Source organism: Silurus aristotelis (genome assembly GCF_946808225.1).
Source record: "Silurus aristotelis genome assembly, chromosome: 7".
Taxonomy (NCBI): Eukaryota; Metazoa; Chordata; class Actinopteri; order Siluriformes; family Siluridae; genus Silurus; species Silurus aristotelis.
In genome coordinates this window covers 13,587,036-13,614,964 of record NC_139580.1, presented here as the reverse complement: position 1 = coordinate 13,614,964, position 27,929 = coordinate 13,587,036, and the positions used below count along the sequence as shown (strand labels likewise).

Below are 27,929 nucleotides of genomic sequence, written 5' to 3'. Positions count from 1 at the left end.
CTTGAATCATAACAACCAGCTAAAACTTGAATTACAACATGTAAAATATTCGATCTGAAATACAAATATTTGAAAATTTGTCATAAAGGCAATGCGAGTCTATGTGTGTGTCACGGCAAGCTGGGTAAATAAAACTACAATCCCATGAAGCATTGGAAATTATAACTGCGCCTTTTGCCCAACTTTGCTCTGATAGGCCAATTTCGCATTTCCAGGTTTTTTAAATCATGATTGGTGCACGCTGGGTAAAAGTTATTCCGGTAAAAAAAATAATTAATAAATCGACCTATTTTTTATTTTATTAAAGTCTACACCTACCCCAACCCTTCACAGTATTATTATTATTATTTTTTGCTTAAAAGAAGAACATATATATATATATACACTTAAAAAAAAAGGAAAGAAATCTTTTACTCAGTTTTAGTGAGAACAGTGTTGCTGGTCACCAAATATTTTGCAGAGTCTTAAATGCAGCTAATCTCTGATTATATATATATATATAGAGTACATTCCAAAAGTTTGGACACACCTTCTCATTCGAAGAGTTTTCTTTATTTTCATGACTATGAAAATTGTAGATTCACACTGAAGGCATCAAAACTATGAATTAACACATGTGGAATTATATATGGAATTATATACATAACAAAAAAGTATGAAACAACTGAAAAATTTCATATTGTAGGTTCTTCAAAGTAGCCACCTTTTGCTTTGATTACTGCTTTGCACACTCTTGGCATTCTCTTGATGAGCTTCAAGAGGTAGTCACCTTTAATGGTCTTCCAACAGTCTTGAAGGAGTTCCCCGAGAGATGCTTGGCACTTGTTGGCCCTTTTGCCTTCACTCTGCGGTCCAGCTCACCCCAAACCATCTCGATTGGGTTCAGGTCCAGTGAATGTGGTCATCTGGCGCAGCACCCCATCACGCTCCTTAATGGTCTTTAGTGTGACTCTACAATTTTCATAGTCATGAAAATAAAGAAAACTCTTTGAATGAGAAGGTGTGTCCAAACTTTTGGTCTGTACTGTATAAATAAATAAATAAATAAATAAATATATATATATATATATATATATATATATATATATATATATATATATATATATATATATATATATATATATATATATATATATATATATATATACAGTACATATATATTGCCTGCTGGTCTGGCAAATTGTAAAACCCAGTGTCAAAAAGTTTGCCTCTAAGCCTGTTCCTTAGTCAGCAAACGCGGACTTGTATTTTGAATTTGATTTCGGCGTCACTTCCGGGCGTCAGAGTGGACGCGAAAGAAGACCTTGAGCACATTTGTTGTCACAATCTGAATAATAAAAGCTCAAGAGAACGCATGTAGCCTCAGGGAGAAATTGCAGCCATGGCGAGACGATTAATGTAAGGACTGATGGAGATCTGATGTGATTGTTTTGAAATATTATTACAGAAACTCTATGTTGCATGCTGTTTGGGTTTAGCTTGCTAGCATAGCGACCTGAGATGCATATGAGTGCATTTGCTGAATCGGTGTGGCTGCGTGATCCTTAAATCAATTTGGAAATTTAAAATAGGCACAAAATGTGAATTACATCTTTAATTATAAAGAGTAATTTAGTATATATTTTAACTGAGGTTGCACCTGTTGGTGGGTGGGATATATTACATACATTTTGTCCCTCAAAGTTGATGTGTCAGAAGCAGGAAAAACGGGCAAGCGTAAGGATTTGAGTGAGTCTGACAAAATTGTGATGTCTAGACGACGGGGTCAGAGCGTCTACTAAACTGCAGCTCTTGTGGTTCCTGATCTGCAGTTAATGGTGTTTATGCTCAATAGGTCCGGACTGTTTTGGCAGCAAAAAGGGGGACCAACACATTATTAGGCAGGTGGTCATAATGTTATGACTGATCAGTGTAAGTCTAACATATACATATAAATATAGGAAATGTTCACTATATCCTCAGCCTGAACATCATTTTCGTTCAGGAAGTTTTCCTTTTCTCTGTACACCTGTATACTTTAATGATCACATGGTCTGCAGACAAGAGAACAGGATGGATTTCTTTTTTGTAATGTGATCCCTTATAAGAGCTCTTCCTCATGGCATTTTTCCCTGCCATTCTCTCCACTGGCTTGCTCTTTATGGATCTAAACCACAGATGCCAAACTAGGGTCTGCTATATATGAGAGAAAAAAAAAAGAACAACATTTCATTTGGAAAAACATTTGCAAAAGGAGCAGCTTCATGTCTCTCATTTAAGGTCACTAAATAGCTGCATTTGACTTTGAACTCTATTGTACAATACATTAGACTGTTTCTCCTTGTACTATAAGCTTCACTGAACTGGCGTTACTAACGTTAAAATATAATTGCAGTAGTCCAGCAGAATACAGAGTCATGTTTTTTATTTATTTATTTTTAAATATTATGAAATCATGAACAAGGGTAACTTCACATTTTTATATAATATTCTGGCTTAATGCAACATTTATTTTCGGCCCTTCATAGGCAAAAGGTTTGGGCATCTCTGATCTAAATATACATAATTATTTTAATTATTTCTGGGACGAGTATGTGGTTTTCCTAAATTGAAAGATTTTGATGTTAGCACCTAAAAACAAATTCACTCGTTACTTTCTAGTGGTTTCAGGTTGATGAAAGATGAAAAGTAGAAGTAACTGCAAACGTTGGTCTTGCAGCTGCTCGTAGGTTTTTAGAGCAGGAAGTTTTGGAAGCCGAGCTCTTTGTCCCCGAGTTCGCAGACGAGGAGGTGAAACAGACTTAAGGATATAAACGCTGCTTTATCACTGTGTTTAGGTACAGGTGAAATAATCCAGAAACCCTTTACTACCTAAATATTATAGACAAACAAGTTGATACAGGAAATTAAAAAAATATTTATATTTAATTTATATATATATATACACACACATAATAAATAAATATTTTTCAGGGTGGATTTTTCTGTTTTTCTGTTTTGTTTCATTAAGAAGTAAATGTTTCTCAGAGTATTTCATATGCAGTATGAATGATGTAAGTATTAATGATTATCACTTTTTCTTGCGTAGTTATCCTCTTTATCAGTTGGGTAATCCTCAGCTGAGGATATTTCGGCCCACCTTCAGCATGACACTGGTCAGACCAGGGAAACCTCAGCCCCAAGACACTGTGCAGTTTCGTGTATCCATGGAGTAAGTATTGTTCTCACTCTTTGTTTCTTTATTGTTTATTCAGTGCAGCAATGCTGAAAACTCTCTCACTGGCCCTTTTTCCATGTAAACACACACCATTAGGAGTTTTTGAAAGCTCTCACTGGAACGTCTATCAGTGCAAATGGACCAGCAGCAGTACAGTATGTGTAAAGCACGTCTGAGCTTTTATGGTTGTAACTGTCAAAAACACTAATAATAGCTGATTGAAACCAAACACTGTGTTTGTTAAGCTGCCACAGTACTTTGTGTTAATGTGAACGAACGAATTTTGTTTATGAAGTGTTTTCCACACGATGTTAACTCGTGTGTATGCCATGTGGCATAATCTTTAGCAATATACAAATTATTGATTATTTCACAGGTGATATTTTTTTATTATCTACCCAGTATTTTAATTGATGGCATCTAATCATAGTCATGTGCTCAGAAGATCAAAGGACATGACTGTAATCACGTCTACAATTTCATAGTGGACCGTTCTCTTATCTTCATAGTCAGGTTAGACCCAAATAATCACTGTTCTATAAGCTCATATTTTCTATTGAATCCAAAACAAATAAATTTTAATTTACTTAATTTTTTTAATGTGGCCACATTTTTTTCAGGTTTTGTCAGAATATGTCAAATGCTCGTTTGATGTCCACATCTTCATATCTCAGTTCACATTTATTATTTAAAAAGAACAATAAGAAAGAGCTAAGAATGCTGAAACATTTTCATCTGTAAATCGTGGAAAGAAAGTTACATTTAAAAATATATATTTATAAATATACTGAATTGATTAAACAAACAACAAAAAAAGTCCATTCACTGACTTAAGTATTTGTGTGCAGTGATATACAATACGACTTTAGATTCTTACATCAAGGCTCTTTAATTTTTGTTCTTTTTTTTTAATTTTATATAATTATTATTAAATGTGACTTTATTTGTATTATTTGTGTTCAACTGTTCTGCTTCGCGTAAGTTGCGATTTCATTTCAGCATTAACGGGTACTTATCACTGAGAGTCGCCCAGAGGTCCAAACTTTTTTTCGTCTCTTTTAAGTAGTGTTTTGGTCATCAGTTCATGTCTAAGACCTAATTCTCAGAAGCCTCATATTATTCTTGATGTCAGTCTTGATTATTATTTCGGTTGGTGGATTGATTACAGCACAGCAATGACACTGAAATGCTCAGTGGAGATCTTTATCTGCTGATACAGACAGGGTAGAGAATGGTAACAAATTGTTCACAGCAACAGACAGGCTACAGTAAGTCATTATAGATCCACAAAGTGCATCCATGTACGTAGGTTAAGTTCATGTGAGGGCAAATGTATTGTGACCGCCAGGTGGCAGTCAAGCCTCAGTAAAGGCATGGCTTTGCGTGCTCGAGCTGGATTAGTCCCAGTTTTTGTTTATTCATGTTTCAGTGGGATATAGAACAAAATAAATGTTGCACATGTGCACCTGAATGATTATTGAACAAAAAGCTCAGTCTTCACTTGTTTGATTTGATGTTAAGAAAAAAAATCCCTGGTTTGAATTAGACTACATGCCCATGCTGCGTGATCACGGGGATTACAATATCGTATATTTTATTCTGAAGTCTTGAAGGTTTCAAGTCTTGATCAGAAAACTAAAGAGACGAAACACAGCAGAAACGAGTTAAAGATAAACATGTTGTACAGATGTGTGTGTGTGTGTGTGTGTGTGTTTTGTGTCTCAGGCTAGCCTTTCATTTTATCCAGAGCCCTTGGTGAGATGTAGCTTGAAAAGGTTCCTGATCAATGACATTACTTCATTCAGGCTTGTTTACATCTTGCCAACCCTCTAATACAACAAAGCAGAGTCCGCCGATGACGTGTGTTCATCGTCAGTCGTGTCCAAGCATTTGTTATTTCGTTGCAGCGTTGTAATATGAAACAGGCAGTCAAACAGTAAATGAGGGCTCTAATAGTGGAGCTCACATGCAAAGAGGACAAAGTCTGCTTTGTTTTCAGTTAAACCTGAGGGCGTACATCTTACTAATCCTGTTGGTAAGCGTTCCAAAGTGCACAAGTTCATAATCATCGTATGTGTTAGCGCTCGCTCAAGTGGTTGGGAGATTAAATTTTTCTTCAGCTGCAAGGATTTCAGACTTTTGCTTCCAGTCTTTTGTTGTGTTTGGGTATATTACTGTACACCGAGCATCCTCTTCACCTGTAGCACAGTGCCAGTGCTCTCTGTCGACTCTGGGTTGAGAGTGAATGCCATGCAGAAGTGCTCAACTGTTCTCTAACTCTTTTCGAGTTCTCAAAGGTGGACTTGAATCACTAATGTTCGAGTTAAGTAAAAACAAGGTTTTGAAAGTAGTGTAACCCCCTCTCTTATCTCTGTTTAACCACAGACTTCCTTGCCATTTTATCATTCAGGCTTTATCTGTCTCTGAAACTATAGGCTGTTGCAACAGTCCCGATGTCAATGACTTTTTCAATGTTTTGTTCTCTAGCGGCACTCAATGTTTTTTTTTTTTTTGTCTAGTTTGTTCAAATGCATTGAACATCTGTAGTAATTTCATGCTTTTCATTAGATTCTGGAAAGGTCCATTATTCTGTGCCCTGTTTTTTCACCTCTTTGTTGAATTGCCTGCTTGAAAGACTTAAGAGAAGCAGGATGTGTGCGCGTGGGTGCATGTGAAAGAGCGAGGGACGAGCTGTGTTGTTTTGAATACCTTTTATGTGTGAAGGGTGGGGTCTTTTTGAAACTCAGAACATGAGCGAAGATGGAACAACAGGGATCAGGGCTACTGTGTACATGAAACAATGAGAGAGTTGGACAGTTCTGTCCCGTGTAATGGCTACAATTTTGTTGCCTACCGAGATGCTGTTGTATGTTGTATGGGTGTAACCAGTGTAATGACTGTCTGTACAATTTGGCTTGAACTGGAAACTGCTTGAATATAATCCTTACTACTATGTCCATCTGAACCACCGGAAAAAACAGAGGTAGAAATTCCAGCAGCGTCAGCATGGTCTGTGAACTGTGACCATTCCTCAGCCTCAGCTACATCCCTCGAGTTCAAAAGTAGATTCAACCAGTCAGAAAACTTAAGATTACTCATATTAGTATTGGTTGGTGAAGCATTTTTATTTATTTATTTTTTTAAAGAAACAATTATTTGTCCCACACACAGCACTGTGAAATTTTCTTCATCACTTGTTAGGAAGTTGGGGTCAGAGAGCAGGGTCAGCCATGATATGGCACCCCTGGAGCAGAGAGGGCTAACAGTGGTGTTGGGTCTTGAACCCCTGACCTTCTAATCAGTAACCCAGACCCTTAACCATCAGGCCACCAATGCCCAGTCACAACAACTGACTGTTGCTGACAGTCAGTTTTAGGCCATTCCTCTTGACAAATCATCTTCAACACCCCAATGTTACAAGGATCCCTCTGATAGACACTCAAAATCTATCAGATGGATTCAAAATCTTCTCTAAGGTCAAGTCTTGCATGTCTAAGCCAAGCATGCTCCTTTTTTCTTAGTTAGTCTGTTTGGGATTTTTGTCTTGGAAAAAACATGTACCTCCGAAGTTCATTTTCTTGGCTGACGAATTTAAATTCTCTTCTAATCTTTCCCGATACATCACTCCATCCATGATTCCTTTGATGACATATAACACCCCAGTACAGTTTGCTGAGAAATAGATCCTGCTGTGTATAGTACTCTTGGCTCCTTACATACAAACATAATCCAAACATTATGAACTACATTTTTTTGAAACTTTTTTTTGCCTTTAGACTAGAATACAATGTTTTAAAAGTGTTCTGAATTGTTCAAATGCTTTGAAATGTGCATTGCTATATGTTTTTTTTGCTTGTTTGTTTGTTTGTTTAAGGAGAGATGTTTTGCATGGGGTGTTGGAACAGAGAAGTTTTGGGTGATTTGTTGCTTAGTTTCTTTATAACTGCTTTCAGGTAACTCTTTTTAAGTGGCTACTGAAATTAATTTTTTTACTTTCTTTGTTAGTCATCTATGAAACCCTGCATTGTGCACCAGTCAAAAGCTGTTTAGTTGTAAATTGATGAACTTTTCAGACGTTATTGAATAAATTGTGAACTTTACGATTTCTTAATTTCAGTGTTTACTACTGTTCCAGGGAACTTTAGGAAGATTGCTATTTGTTGTGTCATATGTTGCCAATGACTTTTATAGTAATACCAGGTGCAATTTAGATGTTTTTTGCAGCTTTTATATGTAGAATTGATTTTTTTTTATATAACATTTACATTATCTGTTTCTCCATATAATCTTTGGAAATTTGTTTAAAGGCTGATGGGAACTACTGTTAAGAAAACACACACACACACACACACACACACACACACACACGCACGACATCTAATGGGTGGGCAGGCTGTGGGTCAGACTTTGTGGTGGAGTTTTAGAGATAGTTATGGATCAGGATCTAAAGTGTATTCCTGCTCTGTAATCAGGCACAGTTTTTCCACTCAAATGACTCGGAAAGCATTTTGTCCTGATTACCATTCCACTCTCTGCCTGCTGAGTATTTTGCTTTCTAGGAATCATCTCTCGCTCGCTCACTCAATCACAATCTCTCTCTCTCTCTCTCTCTCTCTCTCTCTCTCTCTCGCACGCACGCACGCACACACACACACACACACACACACACACACACAATCCTTTTCTGTCTCGCATAAATTGCAGGATCCAACTTATTGCATTGTGCTCTGCTCCTTATACCCTAAACATGATACCGTGAAACTTTGAGTACTGGTTAACATACCAGGATGTGAAGTTAGATAAGTTAATTATTATTTTTTTTTTCTTCAGATTATCGTTCTGTCTTCTTTTATTCCTCAACATGACACATCACATGGCTCTAGCAAACAAATATGTGCGTATCGAAACTTCTGTGCGGTTTAATGTTACATTCATGCAGGTTCCACATGCGACTCGAGACGGCTTGTTTTACGTTGAATTTGTGTTAATCTTTGTTCTTTTGCTCTATAGGACAATAGTTAGGTCTGTTTTTGTGCTATGCTCTAAAGTAACTCGGAGTCTGAAAAGCTGAGTCAGACTGACTAAGCCGGGTAATCTTAGAAATGTTGGGCTTTGATGATTCATGCCCAGGGAACTGTGCCTGCCTATTTGTCTTTTTTTTAAAGGAGAGGAATCTTTTTCTCTGAAGTTTTGATTTTCAGTAATAAATTAATTAAAATGATTTTATTACAAGCTTAGATGCTTAAAGTGTCGTTTGATAAAGGAGTAGATTTTTTCAAATCAGTTCACCACTAATGTTTGACATCTCCCAAAAACACAATCATTTATCTTGATACCAAGACCAGACCAATCTGTGTTCTTGGCACAAGTAAACTTTTTTTTTTTTTGTAATGAATTATTTTTTTCCTTTGTTCTGAACATCATTTTCTTTGTACTATTTGTTCGCTATTTCATAGAATGACTAAATGTGACGTGAAGAACTACCTGGAGAAGATTTACAATGTTCCTGTTGCAGCAGTTCGCACAAGGATTCAGTATTGTGAGTAGATTACTTGCTTTCTTAACGTTGGCTGAAATTCATTAACCTGAATGATACTGTGTTGGTGAACCCCACATGAATTTCCCATAACAAAATGGGAAACTCTTATTGCCAGAACTGTTTTGTTCATTTTATGGGTTTCTGTATAAAACATACTGTTTAACAGGGTAAATATTTTTGTCAGCACAGCTACCAGGCTATTTTAGTTCCATTCCCACTTTTTAGTAGTGATTATTAAAAGAGGACTGTATAACACGTAAAAGTGAGTTCCCTGTACTGCCTTGAATGATGTTTGTGTGGCAAACTGGGAGAAGTGCTTAAATTCTGAAAACTAAGTTTGACCAAGCTCCCTCTGAAAGTGTGTGAACCGATGCTGATTTTACTGTGCTGGTATTCGGGTTTGAGATTAATAGGCAAACATGAGACAGTAGATCAGAATCTCAGAATGAATTCTCTGATATTTATGTATGTTAAACTACCTGGAACATGGCACCTTTAACTCAAACCATAAGAGCTAGTAATTATTTAAACAATCATTTCAACAGAGCAAAAATTGGACGTATTAGTATTTAGTAAAATGCATCAAGAAATTAAAACTGAATAGTTTATATTGATTTGTAGTTGTGTGCAAAGCAAATACCGTCATTTCCTATTAAGCGCACCCATATATATATAAGCCTGTATATACACTTAATTTGACAAATATTTTTTTTTTACACTAAAATTAATGAACTTTACACAGGCTGTAACGAAAGACAGTGTCTGTTACACGGTGTAACGGATGAAATATGTTGTGGCTCCTTTAAGAGCAGAGCGGCATTTTGGGAATAGCCTGTCGCCGCATTTTTTTCCGGTATTACTGCATGTGTGCAAGACCGAGGAATATGTCCCTATTATTTTCTGATGCTCATTTCTAAGTTTCTTTGACTAACCCGTAACGCTGTTGCCAAGAAAAATAAAAAAGCACGAGTTTTGGAAACCTGTCTGTGCTTATATGATTTCTGTTGCAACTGGAGTTAGTGAGCTCTCCCTTCACCCAGACTCAACGCGTTACAACGGCTTGTATCTAAACAGTAGCCTACCAAGAAAGTCATTGTTCACTGTCTTCCTTCTTCCTTTCACAACTATTTCTCTCGAGAGTTTTTCTTTTGGCATCGTCCTGCGTTTAAAAATCACCACCGGTGGAAGTTTTTTCTCCCGATGCTGTGCAGCTCAGAACACAGGTGAGGTGTTTTTTTTCGTTTCCGTTTGGAAATTTCAGTGGTCTAATGTTATGGGGTTCAGTTTTTCGGCTTGAAGTTTGTGAAACCGGGAAAAACCCAGGAAAAATCCATAAATTAGCCGCTTAGTTGTTTAAGCCGCGGGGTTCAAAACGTGGGAAAAAAGTAGCGGCTTATAGTCCGAAAAATACGGTAATTTTCTTTTTCCCCCCTGATTTGTACCAGAATTCAGTTGCAGTGACATCTGTTGGTTTTTCACAGCAGACACCAGCTTTACTGTTGCACCAGTCAGGACACTCATATATTCAGAAGTCAAACTGCATTGTTTTCACTGGTGGAGCCTCTGCACTTATGAACTGAGCACCTTTTCATCATGAGTTGAGGCATTCAAGACCAGATTAGCGTTTTTCCTCTCACTAAGTTAGTGGTATGAATTGATTTATAGAAAGAAATTTATTCCCAAAATTCCATTGGCAGTTTACTCCACTATAATGCATTGTCTCAATCCTGGTGTCTTTTGATCTTTTTTACACCAAAGATTTGCCTAAGCCACCAAGCAGAACATATTAAATAGTCCTTGAGTCCTCATATTACAAAGAAATCATGTTCTCTCTTAACAGCAGCTTAGGTGTGAGGGACAACAATAAGAGAGCATAACATCAAGCCCTAGGTTGCAAAATGTGATGTTTCCCCCCCCCCTCACAGCCACTTATCTTTAAATCTGCTACTCCAGCATTCTGGCCATCAGCTGTCCTGGGATGCCCTGTTAAACACAGTGGCCAAGGAGTTACACAGCTTTTTAAAAAAAAAAATTTTATGGCAGTGTTTGGATGGAAGAGGTGAAAGCGAAAGGCTTTTCTGTAAGTAAAAGATTTTATGGACGAGCAAATGATGCTTATTACAAGGTTTATCATCCCAGAAAATTGCAACAAGACCAATTTGCTGAATACAAGAGGGAATCACTTTAATGAGTGCCCTGTTGGGTTTTAGCCACCGGGAGTCCCATTTTCCTGCGAGAAATTCTTTTCGCGCTAATGTTGTGGGGAGCCGACAAGCAGGCTGCTGCCTTTTTTTTTTTTTTTTTTTTTTTATTATTATTATTATTTTTTTTTTTTTATGAGTGCCACATAAAACACAAAAAAAATTGTGGAACACTAATTAAATTGGAAAAGAAGAGAAACAAAAATTACCCACAACAACAAAGAAGTGATCCATTTGTGCGTCAGAGCAGGTATCCCGTTCTGCGTCATGGGTTCCACTCCATTGGCGGCGTAAAAGATGTGTGAGTGGGCCGAAGGGTTCAGTCTGTGCCCCAGTGCTCAAGGGATCCATTCTTCCCTCCCTGAGTGTGGTGGGGTATTTTGGAAGCAGTTGCCATGGCTACCCTTCTGTCGTGAGATTTGTAATGTTGTAGTAGCCAAACCACAATCCTAAAACAAGGAGAATGTTTTTTTTTTTTTTTTTTTTTTTTTTTTTTTTTAAAGGGGTATAGAGTGCAGGGTGGGCTTCTGATTGAGTAGAGCACAGCATGTTGGTTCACATTAACAAAAGATTGTTATGTAGTTTACAAGACTGAACCACCTGACCTTAAATTGAGCTCTGGACCTTCATGCTATCTTTATTTTTTTGACATCTATTTAAATATCACTCTTTATCTCACTGAGGCTGTTTAAAAAACCCTATTCTGATCACGTCATAATACACTCGCTGCACAACCAAGTTCTTTTTATTTTCTTGGTTTTTGGTTCCAAATGATGTCATCAGTCTTTTTTAAAAAATGTGCCAGTGGTTAAGAAATTGGAAACCTTTTTTTTTTTTTTGCGTTCTTTTTTTAGGTAAATTGTCCAGGCTTTTTAAAATGACATCATACTCATCTGGTAAAAGGTTAACATGTTGTTCGCAATCATGGACCTACGCTTTCTTAAAGGCAAAACCCACCTATTTCTCAGCCATAATCCCAACCTATTTCTGTCTCTAAAGACATGTATTGGTTTGAAGAAAGCAGAATAATAGCAGTTTTGTGTGTGTGTGTGTGTGTGTGTGTGTGTGTGTGTGTGTGTGTGTGTGTGTGTGTGTGTGTGTGCGCAAATGCACAAAATTGACTGCCAAATCAGATACCAAAACATGGTTAGTTTGATTGCTTCTGTATTTCTGATATTCCCATGAGAACTTTGTGGTTGTTTGGTGCTCTGATGTCACAGGAAGACATTGCCAGCACAGTTACAGTGGAGTTCAGTAGGAGAAAATAATTTAGTTCTTAAACATAAATGATAACAATCAGCTTTCACTCTTAGCTGAAAAAATAAATAAATTAAATAACATTCAGTGTCATATTGATGAGAAATCCAAAGAGACAAACAGAAAAATAGCGACAAAAATTTAAGAATGTTCCAGAGAGTTGGGAAGCTGATTGAGCCGAAGAAGATATGTGAGCCCGATGAAGAGGCCAAAGCATTAAAGTGCTGCTGCAATGCTTTTCTTTAGGTGGAGATGAAGCAAAGTTTAATTCCAATTGGAGCCACTATTGCCAAATAGTCAAATGGCATTGTGTGTAATGCAGAAAACTAACAACATGCTGAAAGTCAGCTCAGAATTTCATAGTAAAACGATTGTTATACACCAAAAAAGATCACATGCTAGTTATAAACGTTAAGAGGTAAGTTGTTTAGGTTAAACGTTTTTCTTTATTGCGAAGTAACATTTCCTAGTTGTTTGGATGCATTTGGAAACACAATATTTTCATCATACAGTTTTTAAAGAGGCCCGTAGGATGGCGATGATGAGGAAGTGGATACTTATTAGCCATACCATTGTTAAAACCTGGTGACTAACACATTAATGATCTCTTTCTCCATTTCAGGTTCAAACAAGAAAAGGAACCACTTAAACCAGCGAGTGAAAAGACCAGATTACAAAGTGGCATATGTTCAGCTGGTGAGTGTGATCTCGTGGGGGAGAATAAAAAGCCCATAGGAGACTGGAAAACAGCTTGTATCGGGAGTTCTTGACCTTGCTGACCACCTCGATGTTCAGAAACATGAATGTTACACGGTTTAAACCAGAGGGAGTCTATTGTAAAACAACCTCCAACCGAGTCCTAATCATCTGTTCATGAGAGTGTTTTATTTAGTTGGCATTATGAGCTTTTGTCTCCTTTTTTAGGGCTTGTTGTAGCTAATGTTTCTTTACAGAACCCTGAGGCAAAGGTGGCCTTTAATGTAAAATCCTCCTCTTATTGTGGTCTACTCTGAGCATCGCTGTGCCGCTTGTTTGCTGTGTGTCTTTCTCACACATTTGGCCGTGCTCTCCTGAGAGAGAAGCCAGATTCTCACTTGAGCTAAAAGGGGCAAGAGGTCATCTTTGGTTACGTGCAAGGCCTGTTGCAGGAAGTATAGTATAAAGTTCCAGGCAAAGTATGGTTATTATCGCAGGCAGCTCAGAGTTTTGTTTCTGTGGGCACCAGAATGTTAACGTTGGTTTTGGTCCAGAGGCAGCGCCAGCTGCAGGGTTCACACCTGCGCTTGGGGTGAATCCAGGGCCATTGTTGGAGCCTGCCGTTTTAAGTGTGCCGCTTTGAAAGGGAGGAAAAGATCTCCTCTGATCTCTCTAGAAAAGGTTCTTTGTTTTCGGAAGTCTTAAAGTGTGTTCGAGAGGTATCGGATAGTTTATCCTCCCTTTTAAGCCTCAATCTGAAGATGAATAAATAATTTAAGTTGTTAAAACGCAGCCTTCTGTAATGGGATTAGCATATATCGATATTTTAAAGCCGAATTTCTTTTAATGAAAAGCTGAATCACTTCCTTTGCTGCCTTTGTGCAGTCAATTTAATCTTTTTTCAAATCCAGCTTCTAACTGCCTGCATTACTACCCGTAGTTTTTAACTGTAATACATGTAGATATCCACATTGACACACACATTATTGTTTGGCATCCTTATATAGGTTGAATCTAAAACCTAAAAAGCTAGAGTTCCACTTAGATATGAAATAGATATGAATTATATTTCAGATATATATATATATATATATATATATATATATATATATATATATATATATATATATATACATTTTTTGTCTGGTAGGTTTGCAGAGAAAAAAAACACTGCACACGAAAAAGAAAAAAAAACCCCTCCTTTCCTTTCAGTGGTGGTTAAAAAAAAAACAACAAGATTGTTCCTAATTGACACCACATGTGGGGGAGTGTTTTGTGGTCTGATACCCACAGTGGTTCCCCCCGTCCAACTCCTCCTCATACACGCTCCATGAGCTAATATTCCAGCTCTATTTCCCTTTCTATCCCTCTGTTTTACAAACTCCAGGGTTGGAGTGAGGCACAGGGTTCGAGCTAACAGACATGAGACGGGGCTGTGGGTGTAGAGCTGTTGGAGGCAAAGGAGAAAGAGGGTGGTGAACAGGGTTGACTGGTGAAACCGGGGAGACAACTAAGCGCATAGTGTTGCTGTGCCAGAACAGGGAGGTCCAGAGACGGGGCAGGGAGGTCTTTAGTGAAAAAGAGAGAGAATATCTAGGATCTGCAGTAACTGTTCAGAGAAAAGTCGAAAAGCTGTTCAAAGAAAGTTGAGTAGTGAGAAAAGTCCTCATACGATTCAGTGTTTTCGCAAAAGATCCTAAACAGAATGCCCAATTTTTGCTTGAAAAAGATTTTGTAGAAATCGAAGTTAAAAGGTCTGAGTTACAGATTGCTTAAGTACATATGATTAGTGGGTATTACGAGCTTTTCACCCATGCATTATTAATCAGTTGTTCTCAATTCGTTCTTCATTTCTGCTAGAACAGTGTTCGAAAAATTGATGTGCGGTTGGACAAATGATGGATTCATTAGCTAGATACGAAAAGTTCAGATTTGCTGTGTTTTTTTAATTTATAAACAAATATAATATTTTTTTTAAACAAAGTTTATAATGTAGTAGGTTATTTTCTGTTTGCGTAATTTGGCTATGCGGTGCAATTTCTGTGTTTGTGTTTTATTTTCTCCTGATTATGTAAAACTCCATGGTGATTGATACTTATAGAAAGAAAGATTATATAACAGCAGTCTCTTTATATTCTACTGGATGAGAAAATTATTTATAATCGAATCAGGTGTCACTTAGAAGAGTCCGGTTTCCATCAAGGTTTCTTCCTCCTGTTTGCTCGGGGAGTTTTTACTTGCCACCGTAAGCTGTGGCTTGGACATTAGGAAAATATATCTAAATGCAGAATGGGTATCTGTATCTGCATTGTGAGAATGTCTATTTTTAAAGTTGCTATATAAATAACAATTTTATCAATTAATAGGCAGGTTTTTTTTGGTCATTTTATGTTACTCTATTTAGTCAGTGTTCCACGTACCTACATGTTTCTAATTTTGTAAATAATCCACCTAGTAAAAAAAACAGATTGCTCCTTTTCTGATATTTGTAGTGGAGCAGATTTTTTCTGGTTGTTAAACATACTTGTTTAGTGGAAAACTGTAAAATAAAACAAATCACATTGATCTGCCGGTTTAATAACATTTAATTAAGCAATAATTAAATTTTTTTAATGATTATGAATTAAGGAGGTGAATAAACTTCACCATAAAATGTCCAGCAGTAAAAAGGTTCTTTCAAAGCAGTTTACATGTGAATGGCGGAATACCGGGAGTCAAATGTTCATCATTTACAGTAAAAACCAAGCTTAAGAATGCCGTGTCTAGCCTAACATTTATTTTCCATTAATTTCCTTCATTTAATTGTGCTTGAATTTCATTGTTGTCCCAGATGTTAATTAGCGCAAGCGCATGCTAACCGCGCACTGAAAGAGAACACGTGAACAGCTACATCAAACTATCCCACCCGCTTGGTTTTATCACACTGAGTTAGCTATCGATTAGCTAACCTGCCCAAAACAACGTGCTGAGAAGAGGGTTAAAGGCATTCTGAAATTAAGCGTAGAGAAGAGGGTTAAAGGCATTCTGAAATTAAGCGTATTCATGTGGAAGTTTCGGTAACCATTGGAAATGGTTCCTCTCCTGCCGTCATTTATTGTATAACGACAAAGTATGCTAGTAGTATTGTTTGTACATAAAAACTTAGTCTAGAGTAAACTTGTGAATGTAGGGCAAATTATATTGGGGAACCTTTCCTTTGGTCTAATTATCCCCAAGTGCTAAAGGCTAAAATATCCACACAAGTTTTATTTTTTTTTATTAAACATAAAAACAGTCAGAAATGATCTTGTTCATCATATGAGTAAAATGATTTAGGAGCCATGGTGTAGCTATACACAAACAGTCCTGTCCTCCATATTTTTGTTCTGCAGGGGTCTTATTGTGCCTCCTAGTATTTGGCAGTACCTATCAGCTGTTGTTGCTGCTAATTGTCGGTTGTTTGTGAGAGATCTCATTGCCTCCTCTCCAGAACCCAGAGTTTTTACTGGGGAAGTGTTTCAGTCTGGCCCAGCTGGTAACCAGGCTACCTTTCGGATCAGATCACGATGTTCTACCTGGGTTTGGAGTAAACTCTGCTCAATTGTCAGGGAACAAAACAGTGTGAAACTCAATCTGGATCAGGCACACTGTTATTTTCCTATTCGATTAGTTTCCTCCTTCTTAGCGTGTCCCCCTTGGCCCAAAGCAAATTAGCACCCTTTGAGTGTTCACTGAATAAAAAAGAATGTTTGGTGTTAAAAACTATATCTTGATCCTACAACACTAGGTGGCAACATTTGGCTTTGCTAATTTTGACATATCAGTGGACCCCTAGACCTCAATAATTTGGATTCTTTGGTTAAGGGTACAGTAAGCTTGAGCTTTCAGCAGCAAAAAGGGAAGGGTGAGGGGCTTTTCTCCCATGTTCAAGACAAATGGCAGGAAGAAAAATCCCCCACCATTTCACAGCTGGCTTCCTGTTGAATTCTGAAGCTCATCTCAACTTAGAGAAATTGCATTTAACTAAACCATTCAGAAATAATTAATCTGTGCCTTTCTTCTTATCACACAATTCATAGTTTCTGTTTTTTGTTTCCTTATTAACAAGAAGACTGAATTGCTCGACTTGCTATTTCTTTGTTTGAGGGGGGGGGGAGTTGTTACTGGATGGTGACTTTTTAAAATGTATTTATTTATTTTCTACCCCCAAATAGTCCCATTTATTTTGAAAAGTTCAGCGAACATCAGAAAAATGAATTTTGGATGTCGATTTTAAAATATGCAAAGGTGCACAATTTCCAACAGGGTTTTGCAATTTGATGACAACGGAGTTTTATAAGAGGTGAAAGATGGGAAGAAAGAGTGCAGCATAAATAATGAAAAGGGAAAGTAGATGTCTCTGGCATCCCGTTTGAAGTCAACTCGCATACAGGGAGCCACTGCACGGCAGCTTCTGTAAGAGTCAGCATGCACATACAAAAGGAAGATCATACTTAAACCACTGCCCCCCATACCCCACCCCCCCACCCTTATTTAAATGCTTTGTGCTTCCCTGTTCTATCATTTCCTGCAGGTCGCATTAATTTAGATTTTACTGTAAACACTTTCAGTAATAAAAAAAAAAACCTTTGATTGCGCTTGACCTTTTCATGCTCTATCGCAAATCTAATCAGTCTCTCAACATAGAAGCACCACCCAGCTTTATTTTGGCCCCATTTTCAGAATACGTTTCTCAGATACTGGCACTGGTCTTCCTGTTATGCTGCCAACTCCCCATTTTTTTTAACCATACTTAATTGTATTTCTAATGTTGGAAATAAAGGAAGGGGTCTAGACGTCATGTTTATTGGTGGAATTTCAACAGCATTGGGTTAATCTTTAGGTGCTGTTGACAGGGTCCAATATCCTGGTGGCCCAAAAAATAGCCAGGACTCCGACAAGCCTGAACAAGTAGGCAGGTCTCGCAGTTGTCAGGCAGGACACTGTGGAATGAGTGACTCAGTGGCTTAATAAATGACATGACTGATTTCTGATACAGGGCTGAAAGTACCACCACTCCCACCCCTCCCTTATGCTGGCTCCTTGGCTTGACTGTATTTATTTAACAAGCTGGACTCTGTGCCAGATGCTTGTCTAGAACAACTCAGCAGGAAAAACAGGCTCGCAATCGCATTGAAAACACGCTTCTGTTTTGCAGTAATGGGTGAAATGTCTGGCTTATGGCTTGTCTCAGTTCGGAAACATAATACATTTTGTTTCATTTTTCCCTAGCGCTATTTTTCCTTGGCATTGAAGTTTCATTAGAGTGGTTACGGGAACAAAGACACTAAAGCTTTTCTCTCCTGCTTGGTTCTCGTGAGGCAGCTTTGTCTTGGCATAGGGAATGCCAAGCATGAATCATGTTCTCAACTGCTGTGGGCAGTTGGTTTTGACAGCTGGGTCACTCTACTCATGTTTAGAGGAAGTGTGTTTTGCTCAAACGATGGCCCTCTGCTGCTGGACGAGGAAGGCGGTGGGGTCGGCAGGCGGACAGGCAGCTTGGCCCAGGCCCAGATGGACCCAAATCAGGCCAGATCCCTGATCTTTTCAGAGCACAGTAATATGCTTTTGGGTCCAAGCTGTTTTCACTAGGAGATGAGCAGACTTGACACCACAATTGGTCATATTTGCAAGTCATAATAGTTGTTTTTTTTGCCAATTGTTTTGGTTTTTGGCCAATCAAAGTGCTCTGTGCTGTAGCCAAGAGCTTGAGATTGCAGTAAAAATTAAACAAACACACCTCTCTTCAAGTGAAATAGAGCCTCCTGAATATTTTTTCATATGACTTTCATTAGGTCTGATTATAGATTATGCCCATTCCTATAGGCTTGAGATTTTCAGTGGAGGCTCTGCCAGAATGTTCCTTTATGTTTTATGCCCCATTCTAAACACAAATATGCTCATAAATCAATTATTTCAGCCCACAGGAGTGTAACTGTGGATAAATAGCGGTCCAAGTTTAGTTTCGAGAGAGGTCATGTGCTGGGTAAGAACAGTTTGCTCTTTACTTGTGATCAAGTTTTTCATTTTATGCTTTGTTTTTAACCTGGGCACTCGCTGCTTGTGATGGACATAATTTTCTTCTTTGACAACACATCTTTGTGAACTGTGTTTACATAAACAATGCCAAAATTCTCCTTAAACCGCAAATGGGTTCCAATATTGATAAAATGATACATAACCCAGAAGGAGCGCTATTGGCAAAGTGTTCGCTAAAACACGAGAAATTTGAGCATCTTCCTTTTTTTGTTACTGATTGAGTGCTGATGTTACATGACTCAGTTTATACACTGCCAATTATAATGCACATTAAGACAAGACACTACGCGTGCTCGGCTCATTTATTTTTTTCAAACATATGATCTCACAATTTAATTGGTAATGTTCATTTACAGATCTTTTGTATGGGAACATTATTAACTTAAAACACTCGGTTAACACTGCAGTTAATCAATATTTGAATAAAGAATAAAGTAAACAAACAAAAAAAAAGCGCATTTTTGCATTTTTTTTATATTGAAGAAGATACTGTGTGCTGATACAAATCATTTATTTATTTATTTATTTATTTATTTATTTATTTATTTATTAATAAAGGCTAACAAAAACCTAAATGCACAGTGGTTAAATAGTGGAATTTATGAAGGAAGTTGAAGTAATCATAATGATTTATTTAAAAAAAAAAAATAGGCTTTTTGACCTGTAATGTCTTATTTTGAAGTATTTGTGGTGCAACAGAAATTCTGCATATTGTTAGCTATAACCTTCTCTCAACACATGATTTACGACTGACTTTACAACCTGACTGTTCTTCCTGTCCCCAGCACTTCTCTCCTACCTTGATTACAGCCAGTTTCTGGTGTGGTATGTGTGTCAAGACCCTGAGATATGAGGCATCTTAAGTGCCGATAAATAGCTGAGGTTTGTGTATATCAGTTGATAGCCCAGACTTTGAACCCAAAGGAAGTAACCGTGTGGCCCACCCAGTAAGCCTGGTTGAAGAAGCTATTTACAAGCATCTTCCTGCATTTTCTGATACTTTACTCCAATAATCCTTGTCACATTTACACTTATCTAAACTAAGTGTATGTTAATGTAAGCTTAAGCAGGTTGTTTATGGAAATAATGTTTGAGTGATGACGATTAAAAGTTTTGAAGGATATCAGTGAAGTGAAGCTCTTTGCTATTACTGTACTTGACTTTTGATAGGAGAGAGTTTGCTATCTGCACTATAGAGCACACATCAGAGACAAAAAGGTGAGTGAGGTTGGCAGGGTGTTGCTCTGCCTATTACCGTTGATCTTTTCAAGACCAGCCCAGGCCCTGCCAGCTGTTTCTGTTTAACTGATGTGTGTATGATTGTGAAACCTCCACTACAACTCAACACGGGAAAATGACACTTACATGCACTTTGACTAAACTGTTTCAGTCCTAGTTTAAGGTTTTAATCAGCACATTTGATTGTTAATTACTTTATTTATTTTTTTATACACATTAGTCGTAAGTCTCTTCTAACCCACACTAAGAAGTAATTGAAAGGAATCCGTGCCACAGGATTTTGTTTTATTTCATGTACTTTACCCAGACTGTAGGACACTCAAATATTTCTTCTCCTGATGTTGTATTGGCTCTTTTTTCAGTATTTGTAATACCCTTTTTTTTTTATTTTTTAAACTGCCTCTATTTGGGTGCAGTTTATTTAAAACAACAATAAAATGTAGGTTATCTAGGCTGAGCCCAACATTATTTAGGTTCCATGATATAGTTGTTTGCTGTTTTCTTCGCAGTTTCTTATTGAAACAAAAAGAAAACCTTGTTTCTTCATGGAATGTGACAAGTACGTATGTGTCTAACACCTGGTTGGGTTTAAGCGCTGTCCTGGACCTGCTTACTCTGAGTTGTGCAATCCACTAGTTGACTCAGAGGGGAGTGCAGTGTATGTTTAATAGTAATGTTTTATTCTGAATATAAATGCACCCAAGTTCCAAGACAGAACGTTTGTACACATCCTATACATTCAGAGCATCAGCTGCTGTCAGCAACAAGAGACTTGTTTAATATATGTGAATGTTTTGCTGATCTGAATTCTGTGTTCTTTAATCAGACAGCAATTTGTCCGCATGAGAGTTCTTCTAGTGTTTATACAAGGTGTCCAAACTTTTGAGCCCCATGCTGGATTGTCATGCAAACAGGGTCCCTCTGCCGGTCTTGGCTTAAATGTGTTTTTCTTCAGCAGAGTTTACTACAGGTGAAAGGACTGAGCATATTTGGCATCCGATTTGATACTTCGTTACCAAGGACCTCTTTAATAGGTTTGTTTCTCGTACTTTGACTTGGCTCGTCCTCTGTGTTTATAGTGTGGGGTTTCGCATTCCTACATGGTTAAGTTCGAACACCACTACCGAGCTTTGGAGGCCAGTGTGTTGATATTAGGTACCCCCACCAGTCCCACGCTCCTTCACTGCGGCCCAAATAAGAGCTCGGCCCGTTAGAAATGCTGGAACTCAAAATGTATTTGTCCAGAACAGCACTGCTTCTCATTAAACATGGCTTGCAGCAATCCCCCTGTTTCCTCTTGTTGCTGCCCAACTTTGTTTTATCTCTGGAACAACATTGGTGAACCCTAATCCACAGAGGGAAAGCAGCACCACCAGCATGCAGCCACTGTGTTTGGATGGACCAAGCCAGCAATTTTTTCCCCCCATTTCAAAGTAAAGAACTTCTCATTGTCCTCCTGGTGGGACAGGCCATTGAAATGTAGTGGTCTATGCATTTTTGGGGGCTTAGACAAAAACCAACATTCCCGATGGCGGTCATAATGTTCCTTTTTTTTTTTTCTTTTTTTTTTTTCCCCCCCACCAAAAGTTTCTTAGAAAACCTGAACGTATGCGATATTTATTGTTACTTGTCCCTTGTTAATTAATAGATTCATAGACTCACCCACTCTGCTTCCTCCTCAAGTCATTCCATTGCACTGAGTAAGCCCATGAGTGTGTTTGCTCGTTTTCATTATCATTTTGGCTTCCTGTTTTTAAACGTATTATACTTCGTGTCCAATCGTTTATTAGTGAATCTTTTTTTGAAGGAAAAATAACTTTTGATTTTCTGTGACATAATACTTGTGCTTTTATGAAGCTTTTCTCCAAAAAAGAGGTGATAATGGCTTACAGGTCATTAGGTGTTGTAGTGTGAAGTATGAACAGTGAAAAGGCGAATATTTATTTAGCCAAAAAAGAGAGCGAGATAAAGAAAATGGACAACAACCTATATGGAATAGCTACAGCGGTTTCCTAACTCCATTGTATTATACTGAACCATTGGTGTGCTATGGACTAAATTATGGATGTTCTTTATTCTCAAAATAAATAAAGACCAAGCATGTCTTCAGCTAGTTGTAAAATCTGAGAGAAACAGAAGACTGTCGATATTTTAACATGTTTTAGTGAAAGCTCACTCACTTGCTTTGTATTTCCATGTAGACAAGCAGTCTGACTTTGGCTATATTAAGAAGAGTTTCCCTGATGAGCCTATTGCTCCATCATCACATTCTAGTCACCATCTTTTATTATGCAGTAGAGACTGACTACATTTTCCTAGGGATACTTCTCAACAGACTCACAGTCTCGATTGCCTGCTGGATTTGATTTGGAAATAAAACTGGACTGTTACAGTAAAAGTCGGTAGGTTTGGCCAGAGAAGCTTACGCTTAGATGCCAAACTGAAGACCCATTGCATGTTATCTCTACTTAAACCTAAAATAATTTTTTGCTTTCCACACAGAGTCAGCAGCAGACGTTTCAGTTTCCAGACATCTTCCCTGAGAAGGAAAAACAGCACGAGGAGGGCTCTGTTGAGGCGATGCAGGAGAAATTCATGGAAGATGAGCGACAGAGGCAGAAACCAGACCCTAGGAGAGGGGGGGTGACCGAATGGTTTGGCCTCTAAAGGCACATCACGAAAGGCGTGAGAACTGTTGTGTTAGTTGTTTCTGTTGCATTGCTTGGTTTATTTACAGTGATATCACTTGAACTTGGCCCTCTGCTTCCTAGGCACAGTACTTTCTGTAGTGTCTCTAGACATGCCTGAACTCACAATGCATCCCAAATGCCTTGTGTATTGTCAGCCTCATGTCTGCTCTACTGTTCTTCCCTGCAGAGGTGAAATTAACATGAAACAGCACACGTCGCCTTCATCGGGGGTTTAGGGTCCTTTGAAAGAACGGTCACAATTCATGTCTAATTGTATTTTTTATTTTATTTTATTTCATTTTTTTGAGAACAACAAAAATGATGGCTTTATTATGTTACTGTATCAATACTTCCACAATGTGAAGGTTTGTTAATGCAATTTTCATTAAAGTCCTCTGCATATTAATGTCTCAAAATATTTTGTATTTACTATATATTTCTTACAAGTTTGTTGGTTTCGAGGAATAATTATTTAAATGCATAGGCGAGATACCGTATTTTTCGGACTATAAGCCGCTACTTTTTTCCCAAACTTAGAAATCAGCATCAGAAAATAATAAGGACATCATCCTCGTCTTGCACACACGCAGTAATACTGGAAAAATGCTGTGGCAGGCTTTACCCAAAATACTGCTATGCTTCTAAAGGAAGCGCAACATATTTCACCCGTTACACCGTGTGTAACGTGTCTTTCGTTAAAGCCTGTGTAAAGTTCATTAGTTTCAGTGTAGACATTATAGACATTGTAGGCTTATAGACAGGTGCGGCTTATTTATGTTCAAAATAAAAATATTTGTAAAATTCAGTGGGTGAGGCTTATATATGGGTGCGCTTAATAGTCCGGAAATTACGGTACTTAACATTTTTTAAGATAATCATTGATTTGATCACATTTGTAAAAACGCTGAAGGGGAAAAGATAAATGTAAGTGGCTTTGGATTAGGGCATCAGCCAAATGTCATTATTATGAATAAAAGTGATTTGCTTAGTTTGCACTAATAAATGAGTCTCAGCCTTGTAAGCTAATAGAAACCATGTAGACGGGATTGTAGTTATAATTACCTGCTAATTTTTAATTACGGTCACATTTGACTACTGGCTGCTGTTTCACACATCTGGAGTAAAAAAAAAAGAAAAATAGCTAGCGTAATACTGACATATACTAGGGTTTTGTGGTAACATTTTGTTTGTTCTCTTGTTAGCAATGTTGGCAACTCTGCTTTATTGATCTATAAAATCAGTTCCATCAGTATTCTTCTACAAACTGGCCCAAACAGTTCATCCGCAAGTATTGATGAGAACAGCGTCTTCCTGTTGTCGTACTTCACCACAGATGTCTTGAGTAACCCTGTGCCAGTTCTCATACCAGAGAGGCTGACGTCACCCTGCCATCCCGGTGATCACCAAGGAGAACGTCAATATTAATAGTGTTTGTCCATTGTTTTCTGCTGGGAAACAAGTACCCCCTGCATTGCTATAAAGCAATTTGATTGCAGAAAAAAAATTCTTAAGACAACAGCTGGACAACAGACAGAACTCTGTCGAGATGAGAACTGCAGATTCCTGTCCAGTGTTCTCATCGTCTGAAGAAACCACACGTGAAAGTTGAGAAATCATGCATTGCGCTTGCCAAGTCCTCACTCTGCTCTTACCCATGTCTAATAAAAAAAAAAAAAAACCTAGACGCACAGTTAAGTTCACATAAATTATGATTATCCATGTAGTTTTTACTCTGGGTCACAGCACAGTTTGTTACATACAATCCAAACTGAGCATTGATAGGAATGTGATTCCAAAACTTTAAACTGTTATTGATTAACTTATTTCATAAATGTAAATTTAGGTAGAAATGTTAGTCGGTTTAAAATATATTCAATGCATGTATAACTGGGAGGAGCTTAAATGTTGCATGGGGAAAATGAAGAAAAAGAAAAAAGAACCCTTATCATGTCACCTAATGTCACAGCAATATATTATTGAAATTGTTATATGTTCCCTTCATTTTTTTTCTACTATATCTGTATTGTGATAACTTAAAAAATAGATATTTTTATATAGCAGAACAGAAAGGAAGCATACAAATTCATTTTTTAAACATATTTATTTATTTTATTTTAATTTTTTAATAATGGTATCATTATTAAAAAATAATGATACCATGTTTCCTACAATTGTGTAATGAAAAAAATATATATTTATATATATATATATATATATATATATATATATATATATATATATATATATATATATATATATATATATATAATATAAGAACTAGAATTAAACTAATAGATTTCTGTTACTCTTGGTAAATAAATAATCATATAAAACACATTTTGTAAAAAATATTCTTTAATTTGTTATACCAAATATTGCAAACTTGATCTATAATTTAAAAATGTTAGCAGTGTATTAGTGCTTATTTAGTGCTCTCAAATTATCCATATTATTGTATGTTTTGTTAATTTCTGTAATACTTCATAAAAAATGCTTATGAATTCTGTACATTGTAATTGTTAGTAAAACGCTGATGCAAACCAAATTGTATTACTCTCACATCTGTTTAAAGATAATTAGTTTGATAATTAAATGTAAAGAGATGAAATAAAATAAGTCATTTTAGCATGCACATTTCGAATACTATTAGTTCATACCAAGGAACTGGTATCATTGAGCTTTTACAACACTGCTTAGAATATAAATACACTAAATAAAATAACAATGATATCTATAAAGATATGGTTTAATAAGCTGGAGTGGAAGATCTTGAATGGCCTGAATTAGAGCTCTGAAATCAAACCTACCGAACACCTTTGGGATGAATTCGAATGTTGACTGCACCTCAGGCCTCCTCACCCTACATCAGTATCTGACCTTCCTAATGCCCTTGTGGCTGAATGAGCACAAATCTCCACGAACACACTCCAAAATCTAGTGGAACATCTCCCCAGAAGAGTGTAGGTTATTCTAACAGCAAATGGGGACTAAATGTAGAATGGAATGTTCAAAAGCACATATGAATCTTATGGTCAGGTGTCCACAAACTTTTGTCCATACATTGTATGAACTAGTGTCTATGTGACCCCCTATATTGAAGTGTGTTACTCTCATACATGTGAAAAGAGTGCTGGAGTCAGAAACATGCTTTTAAATGACTGGTGTGTTTCCTCCATTTAGAAGTGCTGTGCTTCATCCCTTCCATCTGTTACCGTGTGTCCTTTTTTATGGTGTGAGTGTGTGTGGTTATATGTGTACAGTCATTCGTCGACTCCGCAGTAAAAAGCTAATGGAAGTGGACTAAATATTTTAAATAGTCTTTCAATTTCCCTCACCTTCTTACCATGAGTGAGACTGTGTGTATCTTTTAATCCTTAGTCATGACATGAAATCTCTGGCTCACTGATGCAAAATGAGCACAAGAAAGTACTCAGCACACCACAGGCTATTCTGTATCTGTATTATACATCCTTCATCATTCATAAGTACACCGAGTACACAGAACATTTAAAAATTATAATTAATAAATGATAATGTATGTCTTTTCCAGACATGCTAGACGCTAACCCCTTTTGAAACGTCAGTGTCATCTACCTTACCACAGCAGAGATGGCCTTCATGTGTGTGTTTAACTGTATTTTTATATATATATATATATATATATATATATATATATATATATATATATATATATATATATATATATATATATATATATATATATAGGCTAATTTACAGGAGGTATCAGGAAAGATAAACTGACCTTTTCAGCAATATTAATATATTGTAGTTGCTGTCAGGATAATAAAAAATGTGGTTTTGTAGACATCATGTGTGGTCTAGTAGTTCAAACTCTAATGGGGCTACTCCCCCCTCATAATAACAGCTGTTGTCATTTTGACTCATGAATGGTGGCTGATACAAAACAAGAGTTCTTAGAAAGACCTAGTGTGTGGATAAAATAAACAGCATCCTAAGCGTAATTGAAATTAAATCTGCAATTTTGTCCAACTCTATGTACAAAAAAACAAAAACATTTTTAGTATTTAGGACATTTAGAAGCATGCTGCAGTGTTAGAGTTGCAATAGGAGATCGCCAAAGATGGACAGGACAATGAATATTCCATCCTATAAATAGTGGCAAAGCCAAGCTTTAGAAAGCCCTTGCATTTACTACTCAAATCACTGTCAATGTTCACTAAGACAACCAGAGCAGACCCTGTGCAGGCAGGAGTTTTGGACAGGAGCCAGACACATTCTTGACTCCCCTAGGTTGCTGTTAGTTCATCTGAGCTCAGCCAATGCACTCTGTCACCCCGCAGCTCCTCTCGCAGCCCCGTCCACAAACACTGTTGTTTTCTGGCCCGGCAGGAGACTGCATCTGAGTACCCGTGCACACAGCTGTCGTTTATGACATTCTGCTATATAATGTTACACATAAAACACTAAACATCTCTAAATAATACAATGATCACAAAGTGATGTTGGGGTTTTTTTTGGGGGGGGATAAAATTTGCCACAAAAATTCCAGTTAATTTAATTAATGTCTTTCTATAAATGAGCAAAGTGTTATATAAACGAAAAAAAATTATCTCTTAGTAAGTGAAAATATCTGGATTAGAGATACATGTGATGTAATGTTTCCCATTGTAAAATTTCTATACAATAATCTGTTTTTTAAAATGTTTTTACCTTTAAATTGTTTTATTTTTCTAGCAAAAAGTGTTTTTAATAAAACACAGTAAAACTACAGCATGTTTGGTGTATCACATTTTTAAATACACAATTTTTTAAATGCTTCCATATAGAACACATGCAATTTTACAATTTCTCTCATTCCTTTTTTTTTTTTTTTTGGTTCTAGTAATAGAAATATATTTGTATTTAAGAAACCTGCTATTTTGATACTTTTAAATTATTGATTTGCTTAACTTTACATAATCTTTACAAAGAATTGTTTTTTGCGTTCGCATGATTGTTCAATTTGTATTTTATTTTTGCATGTTCTTGTAGTTTCCCGCTCAGAAAATTAACCCCCATTAGCTCATAATAGT

At 37.0% G+C, this 27,929-nt stretch overlaps 1 protein-coding gene across 1 annotated transcript; it reads left to right on the top strand.

The window, feature by feature from the left end:
* Positions 1–1,245: 1,245 nt before the first annotated feature.
* On the top strand, positions 1,246–23,281 carry mrpl23 (mitochondrial ribosomal protein L23). The gene is made up of 5 exons (XM_083545849.1): positions 1,246–1,398; positions 3,068–3,190; positions 8,653–8,735; positions 12,816–12,889; positions 22,688–23,281. Exons 1-5 carry the CDS (start codon positions 1,382–1,384, stop codon positions 22,850–22,852), a joined length of 462 nt encoding a protein of 153 aa, XP_083401975.1. The 5' UTR covers positions 1,246–1,381; the 3' UTR covers positions 22,853–23,281.
* The last annotated feature ends 4,648 nt before the right edge of the window (positions 23,282–27,929 follow it).

Excerpts from the sequence above, each read along its gene's own strand:
- mrpl23 (XM_083545849.1), top strand. Across the intron at positions 3,191-8,652 it reads CAGTTTCGTGTATCCATGGA|AATGACTAAATGTGACGTGA; the intron begins GTAAGTATTGTT and ends GCTATTTCATAG. Across the intron at positions 8,736-12,815 it reads TCGCACAAGGATTCAGTATT|GTTCAAACAAGAAAAGGAAC; the intron begins GTGAGTAGATTA and ends TCTCCATTTCAG.